At 41.3% G+C, this 12,669-nt stretch overlaps 2 protein-coding genes across 2 annotated transcripts; one reads left to right on the top strand and one right to left on the bottom strand.

Annotated features, from left to right (window-relative positions):
* Positions 1-3,938: 3,938 nt before the first annotated feature.
* On the bottom strand, positions 3,939-5,274 carry LOC311496291 (C-X-C motif chemokine 2-like). Its single transcript, XM_084556093.1, has 4 exons — positions 5,150-5,274; positions 4,920-5,052; positions 4,707-4,790; positions 3,939-4,322 (listed from the first exon to the last, which is right to left on the bottom strand). Exons 1-4 carry the CDS (start codon positions 5,199-5,201, stop codon positions 4,310-4,312), a joined length of 282 nt encoding a protein of 93 aa, XP_084412219.1. The 5' UTR covers positions 5,202-5,274; the 3' UTR covers positions 3,939-4,309.
* Positions 5,275-8,329: 3,055 nt separating this feature from the next.
* cxcl8a (chemokine (C-X-C motif) ligand 8a) lies at positions 8,330-10,715 on the top strand. The gene is made up of 4 exons (XM_084572481.1): positions 8,330-9,169; positions 9,284-9,416; positions 9,520-9,606; positions 9,702-10,715. The coding sequence occupies exons 1-4, from the start codon at positions 9,100-9,102 to the stop codon at positions 9,715-9,717; spliced, it is 306 nt and encodes a 101-aa protein (XP_084428607.1). The 5' UTR covers positions 8,330-9,099; the 3' UTR covers positions 9,718-10,715.
* Positions 10,716-12,669: the final 1,954 nt, after the last annotated feature.

The following is a 12,669-nucleotide window of genomic DNA, read 5'->3' as shown; positions in this document are numbered from 1 at the left end:
AGAAAAGGGTTAGAGTTTTGAAAAATGTGCATTTTGATCATTGGTTGTGAGTTTTGTGTCTAGAGTTGTGAAAAATGACATCAAAGTTCTGAAAATAGTAGCAAAGTGATTGTAAAAAACTGTAATGTCCCACATTGCTAATATGTTCTGACTTGACTTGTGGCTGCTTACCTTTTCTTCATGCTTCATTTGCTGATGAAAAATTGGACGTGGTCCGTCTCAGCTTGCAGAAGTTACATACTGCTGTGAGTTTTCTTACGGACTCGGTGTTGCAGGTGGGATTTCTTCTCGTTCAGTTTCGTGTCTGAAAAGTGGCAGGGGCAGCCATCAACAGCAACAGCAATGCAATTACAGATGGAACAACTGCAACCATTTGTGGCATTTGAAGCACAAACTTTTACAGTCTTTACAGTATTTAATCCAGACCGACCAGAGGTGTGGTAATATTAATTGATTAGTTTGACTGATTGATTGGTTGATTGGTTGATTTTTTGTTTGGTTGGCTGATTGATTCATTCATTGATTTATTAACTTGCTTGCTTGATTGATTGAGTGGTTGGTCAGTTGTTCCATTCATTAATTTGTTGTTAGTTTGATTTGTTTGCATGATTGATTGGTTGGTTGGTTAGTTGGTTGGTTAGTTGATTGGTCGGTTGATTGGGTAGATCAAATCTTGTCTTTGGTACGTGAAACAATCAAGCTTCCCTTTGACGCAGAATCTCGCTGTGACTATAAACACGCCTCAAGACCTAACTACATTAGTTATGGATGGTACACTCAACAGAAGACACTCAGTGAACCAAAGCGAATATACAAATCATCAAGTTATCAGAAAAACCTACACAGTAAACCAAAGAGAAAACCCGAATCGATTCGAAATGGGGACAAGTGTAACAAATAAAGCCTGCGTGCCTATAATCACGAAATCTCCCACCAAGACAAATCTGTCACAGAGCAACCTGTGGAGGGAGGCTGCCTTTCAAACCAGACAGGAGATGCCTCATCCAGTCAGCCCTGGTCTAACCTCCAGAGGGTAGGTGAGCTAAACTCCAACATGTAGATCAGTGATGCAGAAATGATTTGCCAAACACACAGCAACCTGCTGTGACAACAAAACCGCGGCCCGCAGTGAAATCTGCACAGCTTGTAAACAGTCTTTTATAACACCTGAGGTACTTACTGCAGATCCCATAGTATCTTGGCTGTCACAGGTCACGCACCTACTGCAGCAATCCCTGCACATTCAGCCGTGAAGACCACCCTACACCCATCCATGCTGCCAAAGCTACTTGATGTGGGACCTCAACAGACGGTTTCCACGTTGCCAAAGGGGATTGATGTGAGTGATGAACATAAGCACAAGTACTTCAAAATTAAGTACAATTGTTGAACAAATGTACTTGTCTGTCTTGTTTTCAATGCTACGGAGTCACGGCTCCACAAACAACACTTTGACTCAATGTCCGGAGTAAGATAAAAGACTAAGAATAGGCGTTCAAATCCTAAAGGCCAAAGTCAAAGAGGGTTCAGAGAAGGCAAACAGCGGGAGACAGAGAATAAGACTGGAACAAAACACAGTCAAGCATCCAGTGAAGGGAAATCACGTGGTATTAATGCTGCTAACTGATGTGAAGCAGGGAGCAGATGTGAAGTTGGGTGGGTAAGTAAGGCGAAAGGGAATTGCAAGTTTAGTGTAATGGGTAATTGGAGGCAGAGCCGCCCCGCCCTATACGCAGAACACGCGCAGCGCGTGGGGCCCCGCGATCCATGGGGGGCCCCATGTCGCACAAGATGACGCATTTTCTAAAAATGCGCAAAGGACGCGCAGCGCTCCGGCGGCGGAGAGACCAGCGCGAGCGCTCCGCTGGTCCTCCCAATCCAATAAAAACAGCCCAAACCACGAAGTTGCCACCTATGGAAACCTGTCACACTCCCCCGCCGGACATAAACCAAGTAGCCCAATTTTGTGGAAAAACCGCCCAATCTGGCAACCGTGAGTACCATAAAGAGTCAGCCCGAGGCAGGAAGAAAAAAAAGGTGTAATGTGACACACTTCGCCGCAATGATTGGCACTTGGCAGCAGCATCCGATCAATCAACGATGACCTCATTGATGACTTTGCTTCAAAAAAATGCAGACGGGTTAACTTGTAAATGCTTGTAAATACATGTACATAGTTGAAAATTCTTTGTTTTGTTACCCCAAATGAAGGTTGTAAACCTAAATGGCATTTTGTGCTCGTCATTTCTTTACACGTGTGTGTGTGTGCGCGTGTGTGTGCGCGTGTCTGGTGGGGGGGCCCCAAAAGACATTTCTGCTTAGGGCCCCAGTTTGGCCAGGGGCGGCCCTGATTGGAGGACAGCGAGGAGTGTCTGGATCTGAGACTAAATGAGATGAAAACAGCCACGCTGGGAACTGGTCAGTAGTTTCTGAAGAAACGTTTAAATATCCAATTTTTCCAATATTGGCAATCCCTGAGAAGCCTTCTCTAGAAGCCATAACTCAGACACACACTGATCTCATTAAGACCAGAGTGCAATGGTGAACAAGAACAGCAGTATTGTATTGCCCTTGGGTTTTTCCTAACCGCATCCAAATGTTTTGTTGGATCCTAGGAATGATGCATTGAAAAACCATTGAACTTTAGCATCCTACTGCCCTTGCAGAATGCAGTGTCTGTAATGACAGCTGTGACACAGCAAAGCATTTCACAGCTGTAAAAACAGATGGTGTGTGTCTTCGTCCAGGAGGTGGCGATGTTCGTCAACTGACAGATTAATGTGACTCTGCATGTACAACATCCTAAACGACACAAGCCAAGAGACACTGCTGTTGTAAATCTTGTTCCTCGAAATATTTCTGCATGGCATTTATATTTTATTTGTGATTCTGCGTCACAAAAAGCTGAATCGCCTCCCTCAGAGTTATAGTGATTAGCAGATGGGACGGACAACAATACAATGTTTATTTCTCCAAATTAAAAACGGAGTGGTGTTTTATAGAGACATAGTACTTTACCAGATGAACCCAGTTTTTTTTTTTGAAAAAAACTGTCCTTTTAGAAAACAGATTTTGTTTTGAATTGCTCCGGTTGACTTTTCAAGAGACAAGACACGGAGACATTGTCCGTCCTCTGGGGAGGAATCATGTGGAGTCCAACCTGAAAATGTCAGGTTGAATATTGTCGACAATGTCAAATTATATTATATTGTGATTGTACAGTTGCCCTTTCCATCATGGCTGATTAACTGGAGTCTAGTACATGTACTCGAAAAAGTTATCAATTTGCATGGGTCTTTTTAAGTGTTTTCAACTCAACCACTGCTGAGTAAATCCCACAAGACATTTATAGTTAGACTAGGGAAGTTTTGGTGATATTAAGTCAGGAAGTGATTTAAATTTAAGTTATTCTAATGTGTTTATGTTACTTCCAGTCTACTCAGAAATATCTATGCAAATAGTTGCCTTAATTTTAAGAAGTGTGGTCATTTTTTATTTAATCTGAGTCACAGTAAATTAGTGGTCAGCTTAATAAAACATGTCCAGGTAACAAAGCTCTTGAATTAGAAGGTTGAACGTTGAAAGCTTTTAATCTTTCAAAGGTGATTTATCTACCGGTCAGTATTTTACAAAACCACAATGTCACAACCTCCATGACAAAATCATGGATTTAATCTTAGGTCATGACTTATGTTGCTCCACATTTCCCACTACAAAAGAAACGCACTCGCGCGCACACACAAAAAAAAGGATGAACATTAAACTATTTGTGGCTTGTAAGCTAATCCACTGTTACATTTATGTAATAAAATTAACCCAAAACATTGTATGTATACTTTATTTAAATACATCAACATTGGCATGGACATGATCTTAACTATTTAAATTAAAGTTTAGAGCTGATACATAATAATAATAAAAAAAGCATGACGCTGTGCTGCTGTGTTCAGTTTTTATTCCATCCTCATATTCACATCCAGTTTGCGGTGTCACCTTTTGTGCGTTACAGGAAAAAGGAAAAAAGCAGAATATGTGCATATACACCTTTTTAATACAAAGGAGACATAAGCGCGTTCAGCATATAGTTCACCACATATCGTTTTGTGTCACCGTGCCTTCCTTCCCGGCTGACACCTGGGTACAGACGGTCTGAGCACCACCTCTTGGACATCATGGCTTGACTGTTTCCCCAGCTTGGTGCTCCCTCCCTTTGCTTTCCGACCTTTTATTTTGCATGCCTGTGGTGATGATAATGCGCCTCTCAAAAGTCCTCCTTTCCATCTGAGCTGATTCTGCGAAGCTTTGTTTTTCACTGGGTCCGCCTGCAGAGAAGAAAATGTGCGTGTGTTATTGAGATTTCTGGAGGGATTTGAAAAGAACCACCACCAATCTTTTGAACTCTGGCGGGCTCGCCTTATCCCTCTAACAAGGAAATGGTTAACTGGCTTCCTAGAATGTGGTAATTTCCTCCTGCAATCATCACCATATTTTTGTTCATCATCTGTGACTAATCACGTTGCCAATTGCCAGAATTTCCTTTCGGGTGACACAAAGATAACCAAATATCCCCTTATGTTGAAGGATATTTGTCTGACTGTGCCATCAACTGCTTGTTCTAAACACGAAGAGTTCATGATCATCTGGTTCCAGTGAGGCTTTATTCTCATGCTGCTTTATTTATAAAAGTACAGTTACGAAACACTTACGTAGCCAGTTTGTTGAGCACCTTTTTGACCCACGGAGCATCAGGGTCCAGACAAAGCTTTTTCCCGTTCCTTTTAAGAGTGGCACTGCAGGACCACAAACAGATTAGAGACATCAGACATATTTCCTCAGAAGAGTTGAAAAGCCGGCAATTATCTAAGGCATGCTTCAAGTGTTTTTTGAGCAGTGGTTAACGGAACAATCCTTCAACTTACATAATCTCAGTGTCTCCGCAATGTGAAGTTGGAAGACTAATTTCCACCTTTGCAATAAAACGACCAATGGGCTTTTTTTCCTTGGCTATGCATTGGCATCGCACAATCACCCCTGGATCTCTCGCAGTGATACCTGACGTGTTTTAGAAGTGAGAGAAGAAACTGTCTGTGCAAACTGCAGATCAAAACGGTACAACACAGCTTTGCAGTGATTGGCAGATTGCACTCACCTTCATGGGCGATGAGGAAAACCAACACCGTCACAACAGTGATGATGGACATGTTTGTTTTGAATCTCCACCCTGACACCCCGGCGAGACGAGCAAAATATGTAGACTGCCCACGTCTCTGCTGCAGCTCCGAACTGTGATGCAAATCTCCTCTACAACTCTGTTTTGTGTGTTCTACTCCCGCCTTCATTATTTCCAAGCAACTGAGGTTTTTTTTTTTTTTTTTTTTTCCCTACAGTGCCAGTGTTGAAACTTGGACAAGAAGGAATCATGACTTATTAGAGGAATCTTTACCAGAAAGAATCCGAGAACTGTGCCAAATTATTCACGTTTTCACATTTCACACGTGTGTCATTGTGAAATTCGATACCCACATCCACTTGGATCACTCTTTATCATCTTGTCCTGCACTTTGTCATGCATTAACATGCATTTGAACGGTTTTCATTTTGAATTAAAGTATATGCACCGATCAGCCACAACATTAAAACCACTGACAGGAGAAGTGAATAACGTTGACCGTCTCGTGACAGTTCAATGTTGTGATGGGAAACTTTTGGACCTGGCATTCACTCGTGTGGGTGTTACTTAGACATGTGCCACCCACCTAGACCTGCTTCAAACTAAAGCTAGGCTAAAATAAATATGGATGCTTTGCACATTGTCTACAGTTGTCACGCAACAATTGAGCAAACGTGAGTTGGCATGACATTTAATGTTATAGGAATGCTGTTATGCACGTGTGAAATGTAAAACATTGTGCCCTTCACCCTCGTGCAGATGCCCCAACTGAAACTTTTGTGTGAGTCGGGAGAAAGGCACTCGATCTTCAACCTTCCCTCCAGTTGTTTGTCTATCCAAAAAAAACCCGACGTTTCCCCAAAATCCACCAGATGATCTCTGCCTTTCAGCCTTCTTTTGGCACGTTCTCATTTCCTTGTGGTGAATCTCGTTCACATTAAGCCTGTTCTGCTCCACTTCAGCTGAAAGCAATTGTTTGCACATAGGACAACTGAGCTAGTCTTATCTGAAGTGGCACAATCCTGCAGTACTTATCTGCCTATGCAGTGGACAAAGTCAACAATAAGCTGGAGCAGTGACAGTTCATGACTCATTCCTGGTTTTCCCAGCTCCTTTCTTTACGGTCATTATGTCAGCCTGTAGTATTTATGCTAGTATCAGTGTGCAGTGGTTTGTTCCTATGTCTTCCTTTTCTTTTATCTTTAACATATCTTATCTTTCATGCAAAACCAGTGACACTGAGTCAGAGAATGCCCTACAAGTCTGAACAAACTCTTACGCTCCAAGTCTTACGCTCCAGCACATGGTTCTCTTGGATGTACAGTATGCTGCACTGATGCCATGAAGTACCTTCCTTCACGGTGCAATTATTATGAAAGATACAAATACAAGAGTTGCAAAAAAAACCCCAAAACAAATAAAGCTTTGTTAGCACTCTATTTTTTTATGTACTTACATGACATTTTTCTGGTCTAAAGGTGGTTGGAGTTGTGCAATATTTTTTTTTCTCTGCTTCATTTCCAGTAAAATTCAATGCGCTCATGACAGCGTTGAGGATGTTAGTGTTATAGGCTGTTTTTGCTTACGAGCCAAAGTATCTGACAAACTGAAGTCAGAGCTTCCTTGTGGCCGTATTTCAAAACAGCCCTTTGCAGAGCTGCCAACACATCCCTCTCTCTAAACAATCACAAATGTGAGCCAGCTGAAGACGGGGTGATAAATGAAGCGATCACCGGAGTTATTAAGCATGATCCTCTGGGAACTTTCAAACTCTCTACACTACTGAGTGTGGTAATCCGTCGGGCAGGGTTTCACAAGACAGTAAAGAGTTTGACCTGCTGACACAAGGCTCTTAGATGTCTTTAATGAATTCCTAAACTTTATGATAATTGAGCTAATAAAGATAATCACAGTAACTGGCAATACAATGCTGTTACATAAAAAAAAAACATTATCATGATACATGCCCATTTAATCTTGAGTTCAAATTAAAATAATATTCACAGTTTTCTTTTCTGCACTGATGAAAGTTTTAGATGAGGTCAAGGGGAAGTTTGGGAATATTCCAAAAACAACGAATCATGCTGTCAGAGAAATGATTTGATCACTCTTCCTCTCGACAGGAAAGCCTGTTTCCTGTGTGTGTGTGGTGGTGTGTGTGTGTGTGTGGGTGTGTGTGGGGGTGCGTGTGTGTGTGTGTATACAAGGGAAACAAATACATAACTAAAACAAAAAAAATATATAAAATGAAATATGGCGTATTGTATTTTTTAATAATACCAGTGTTTACTGTATATAAAACCACAAAAAGAAATAAATGTACAGAACTTAAATACATTTAATTCCAATTAATTTTTATTTCTAAAAGTGATCTAAAATTAAGAATCTGCCCCCGGTGCCTGTGACAGATTTAGGGGAACACCAGCACATTAAAAATGATCATCTGACTGGTCACATGCCACCTGTCTGTCATTTCATTTTCACTTATCTCACCACACGCTGTATGTTGGCTCTCACGGCGGCAGGAAAAATAATAAATCATAAACTTTCCGCGAAGGTCATCACATGCTCCAGTCCAACCGGAGCCGACCATAAAACGACACGTGCGACTGTGCATGAGGTGTGGTCGTCATAGGCTACATTCTGGATTTATTTGACTTCCTGTTCAGCGAAGGCATAAGTACAGCTAAAACAGAAAAAAATAAAATGTTATACGGCCTTTAAAATGTTTTATTTGTTTGGTCTTGATTGATTTTGTAAGTTTGTAGGAGTTGCATTTAAATACGGCAGACAGAATTTTGTCCCCTGTCCAAAATTGTTCAATCAGTGTGTGTCACTGAAGACAAAGCAACAAGATGTTACTCAAGTCTGCCTTCTGGCTTGTGAGAATGGCTCCAGTGACGTAGGAACTGGCGGCGAATGTGTTTGAGCTTGTTGAAGTTGCATCAGGCTGCAGCCCCATGACTGAATCTGGCACATCAGCAAGAGTAGCTTCAGGAATGTCAAATGCATGAGTGAGCAGTTAGAATATTTTGGACCAACATCATAGGTATCTTGGATTAATGTGCTTGTAATTTGGGGTGCACAAAAGGATAAGGTTTTGTGTCAACTGTCATCAGGCACCCGCAAATGTGTAAGAGCTCCATACGCACTTTATGTCTCCGTGCTGAAAGCAAGCGTCTAGGAAGAAAAAAATTAACTAACTTGACATTACCGAACAAGCAATAAACACGTCTGTGCCTCCAAGGCACCACATTCTCTTAACAAATACACACGTCAACAACAAGTTCATGAACTTATTTGTCAAATAAAAAAACCTGGGGGTCATATTCATCAGCCAATCACTTATTGCATCTAATTGTTCACTGTACCACATGCGGTGAATGAGTTGTCAGTTGGTCAGTGTTTAATCCCCGAGGCATGAGCAATGGCACACACGGACACGGGGAATTAATTTAGAATATTTTTCTAAGCATTCTTTTCACATCAGCCAGAAGATTGCAGTCGCTGTGTTTTTCCTACATGACAATTGCGACTGAGTGACAAAGCGGTGATCCATGCACGCTGTGGATAAATCACAGGTAGCAAAAAAAAAAAGAAAAGAAAAAAGTGAGCGAGTGAAGAAAACTTACCCGGTAAATTCCCGCTGCTGACAGTCCCAGATTGTGCAACTTCCCTGTTGCTAGAGAGAGTGACTCACAGCTCAGCGCTATAAAAGCATTCCTCTTCAGTGCTAGATTCAAACAGCACAGCCAGAGATCATCTGGAACCAAAAAGCAGAGAAGAAGAAAACTAAAGGAAAGAAAAAACAATTATTATTTTAGATATTATTTACAACCGTCTAGGTCTCCAGGCTTCAGCTTGCTATTTTCTGAAGAACATCCTTATCTTAACTACTACAAATTTTGCAAAAGAGAAAACAACTCAAAATGGCAAGCAGCAGCAGAGTCATTGTCACCTCCATCGTGATGCTCTTGGCTTTCCTGGCCATCAGTGAAGGTAAGTGTATTGCATGATTTGTTAGCCGCATGCAGCAGTTATGAGTTGTTCACTTTCTTTGCGCATCAAGAGTTGCCACCTGTGTGACCCTCTTCTCCTCCTGCCTCCTAACAGGGATGAGTCTGAGAAGTCTTGGAGTGGAGCTGCACTGCCGCTGCATCATGACCGAGAGCAAACCCATCGGCCGCCACATTGCGAAGGTGGAGCTGATTCCTGCCAACTCCCACTGCGAGGAGACCGAGATCATGTAAGAGCCCCCGTCCCATCGTGGCCGTGATAACGTTATTGCTTTGAGATTTTGCAATTTCACCCAGACTTATGTGTCTTACCCTTATTGCTTTGTGCTGCAGTGCCACTCTGAAGAGGACAGGCCAGGAGGTTTGCCTTGACCCCGAGGCTCCCTGGGTGAAGAAAGTGATTCAGAAGATCATGTCCATGTAAGTCTTATGATTCCAGTGATGGATCTAATGTTGGATGCAACACCGTACGATAAAACATGATAATAACGACTCCTCTCTGTTTTTTTTCTCAGGAACAAAAGGCGCTGAAGATGCTGTGGGACACATGTTCGCTGAATGATCCTTCTATCAATGAATGAAAAGTACCTGAAAGTATTCTTGTTTTTGATCAGGGGTATAAAGTCCTCACGCTCATTTCATTTTTTAATAGCAAAGAACCCACTGTCCTGACTTTCTGATTGTTTGTATCAAACATGGTATTTATCAGTATGTTATTTGTTTGTTATGTATTTAGTGTATTTTATACTCAGTCACTGTAGTTGTGTGGACTGTGATCAATGGCCTATGCTCCATGAAGGAGCTTTCGTCTTTTGGTAAACATATTTATTTATGTATTTATACGTGTATTGGAGTTCAACTGCATATTTTGGGCCTGTTTGTTAATAAAATATTAACTTGAAATTCAAAATTGAATTGCTTTTTGTCTTTTCTATGCATTATCATTTAGCTATCTGTGCTCTGTGTGCTTTGCAAGGATGCACTCATGGAACTTTTCTAGAACATCTAAAGAGTGGTGTAATCAGATCCTTTATTTGAGATGAAGTAATCTCCAATAGTAAGCAAGTGTTCATAAACTGAAAGGGCTCTCATTCTGCAGAAAAATGTCACCAGTGGCTAATGCATTACTATATATATATATGACCTTATCAGACAGTTTAGGCATAAATGTGCATGGCACTTCTGACTGTATAGCAAATCAAAGAGGAACTAGTAATACTTTAGTCCAGTGGTTCCAAACCTAGTGGATGAGCCCCTTCAGTGTGTCACACTATAAATCTGAAGCTTTGTTAGATGGCTGATGGAATATAAAACAAGGGATCTGTGTGCATTGTTGAGCTGTTTCATTGAATAATTTGACCTCTTTGGGCCTTTAAATGTGATTTCATCGAAATCGCCTGAGATGTTTAGATAGAAACAACTAATTTGACTCCTGAAATCTGACAAAACAAACAACTTCTTACATTTTTACTGGTATTTATTCATTCATTCATTCATCTACTGTAACTGCTTATTCCAGTTAAGGGTCGTGGGGTCTGCTGGAAACTATCCCAGCTGTTATCAGGCGAGAGGCGGGGTACACCCTGGGCAGGTCGCCAGTCTATCGCAGGGCTTACTGGTATTAATGTTACATACTTTTACTAAGGGTCTAAGGGCTCATAATTATCGGTTTAATCTTTAACCATGTGTTAATGTTTGATGTAATCCAGTCATATGAATGAATCGGCCAAGAACAAGTTCCTAGTAAGTGTATCTAAATGCATTATCTGTGGTAATTTTAAGTTATTTCCCTCGCCTCAACAGTGTCTTGTTCCTTTTGTTGCCAAGTTTGGACATTTGAGCTTCCCTCTGAGCAGGATTTGATACTAGAAGGCTGTTTTCACTTTTGTCCTTTTAAGGAGAAGTGTTTCTCTAATCTCAGTTTCATACATGCATGTACCCGCATGATTTTGGGACACTACGTTGTCATGTGGGAACCTGAAATCCCCAGTAGCCATCCTATGAAAATAGACATTTCTGTAATAGGAGATGTTCCAGTTGTCAAACTTTTGAAATGATCAATACATACATCTTCAAAGACGAGCATTTTTCTATTTAAGTAATTGTAGGACTAAGCATCCCATTTTTGAGACTAAAAACATTTTTTTCATTTGACAAATGATTCAACAAATCATATACACCAGTTATAGTTACGAGTTAATTCTAGCTTAGGTTTGAGCCTCACCGAGCAGAGTTTGATACCAGAAGGTTGTTTTCACTTTCGTCTTGTTTAGGAGAAATGTTTCTCTGATCTTGGTTTGATACATGCCTAGCTGTAGAGAGGGACACACAGCAGTTAACACGCTAGATAAGAGATAAGAGGTTAGGAAGTTAGAGGACAAGAGCTCGGTGCCAGAGAGAAGAGAGAAGAGGACATGTGCTCAGTGCATTGTCCCCCAGCAGCCTAGGCCTATAGCAGCATAACTAAGGGATGGTTCAGTCAAGACCTAAATATAAGCTTGATCAAAAAGGAAAGTCTTAAGCCTGACCTTAAAAGTAGAGAGGGTGTCCGCCTTCTGAACCCAAACTGGGAGATAGTTCCACAGGAGAGGAGCCTGATAGCTGAAAGCTCTACCTCCCATTCATATCATGCAAATGAGTTGTGAACTACAAGAACAGCTTATTTAAGTTTGCTCAACTTGGGGAAAAAAAAAAAAATCCCTCAGTAAACTGTTGATATATACCTTAGGATTTATCAAAAAAAGTTGATCTGAGATAGATAGATATATAGATACTTTATTCATCCCAAACTGCGAACTTTCACTGTTGTAGCAACAATGTACAGGCACTCAGCATGCCATACATTATATATAACAGAAAAACTAAACAGATAAACAATAAAAATAAAATTGGAAGGCAGGAAAGATTTCCTGTATTGGTCTTTGAGGCAATGAAGTTGTTTGAGCCTTTTGGAGGAGGTGCTCCGTTGTCTGTCTATTGTGTGGTGGAGAGGGTGGTCAGGGTTAACCATAATTGATAACAGTTTGTTCAGCGCTCTCCTCTCCACCACCACTTCAAAAGTCTCCTGTCTGCAGCCAGTGACAGAGCCAGGCTTCCTGATCAGTTCATTCAGTCTGTTGGTGTCACTAGCTGCAATGCTGCTACCCCAGCAGAAAAGGGTGCTGGCCACAACAGACAAAAAGAAAGTAAAAGATTTCCAGCATCTTGCTGCACGCATTGAACTGGTCTTCAAGTTCAGCCTGTTGTCAATGGTCACACCCAGGTATTTGATGTTTTACAGTGCAACTGCAGAGATGTTGTCTTTTTGCATCATATCTCAATTTTTATCAGAGTCATGAATCATGAGTCTGGTAACATGCCATTTGGATTTTACTAAGGGCGTGTGTATGGTTGTCTGTCTCTCCGTGTTGGCCCTGCAATAGACTGGCAACCTGTCCAGGGTGTGTCCCGCCTCTCGCTCTGGCAATAGTTTTATATTCCCAC

The sequence above is a fragment of the Chelon labrosus genome (genome assembly GCF_963514085.1).
Source record: "Chelon labrosus genome assembly, chromosome: 2".
Lineage (NCBI taxonomy): Eukaryota > Metazoa > Chordata > Actinopteri > Mugiliformes > Mugilidae > Chelon > Chelon labrosus.
Note: the sequence above shows the minus strand (reverse complement) of the source record. Positions and strands in the feature narration are given on the sequence as shown.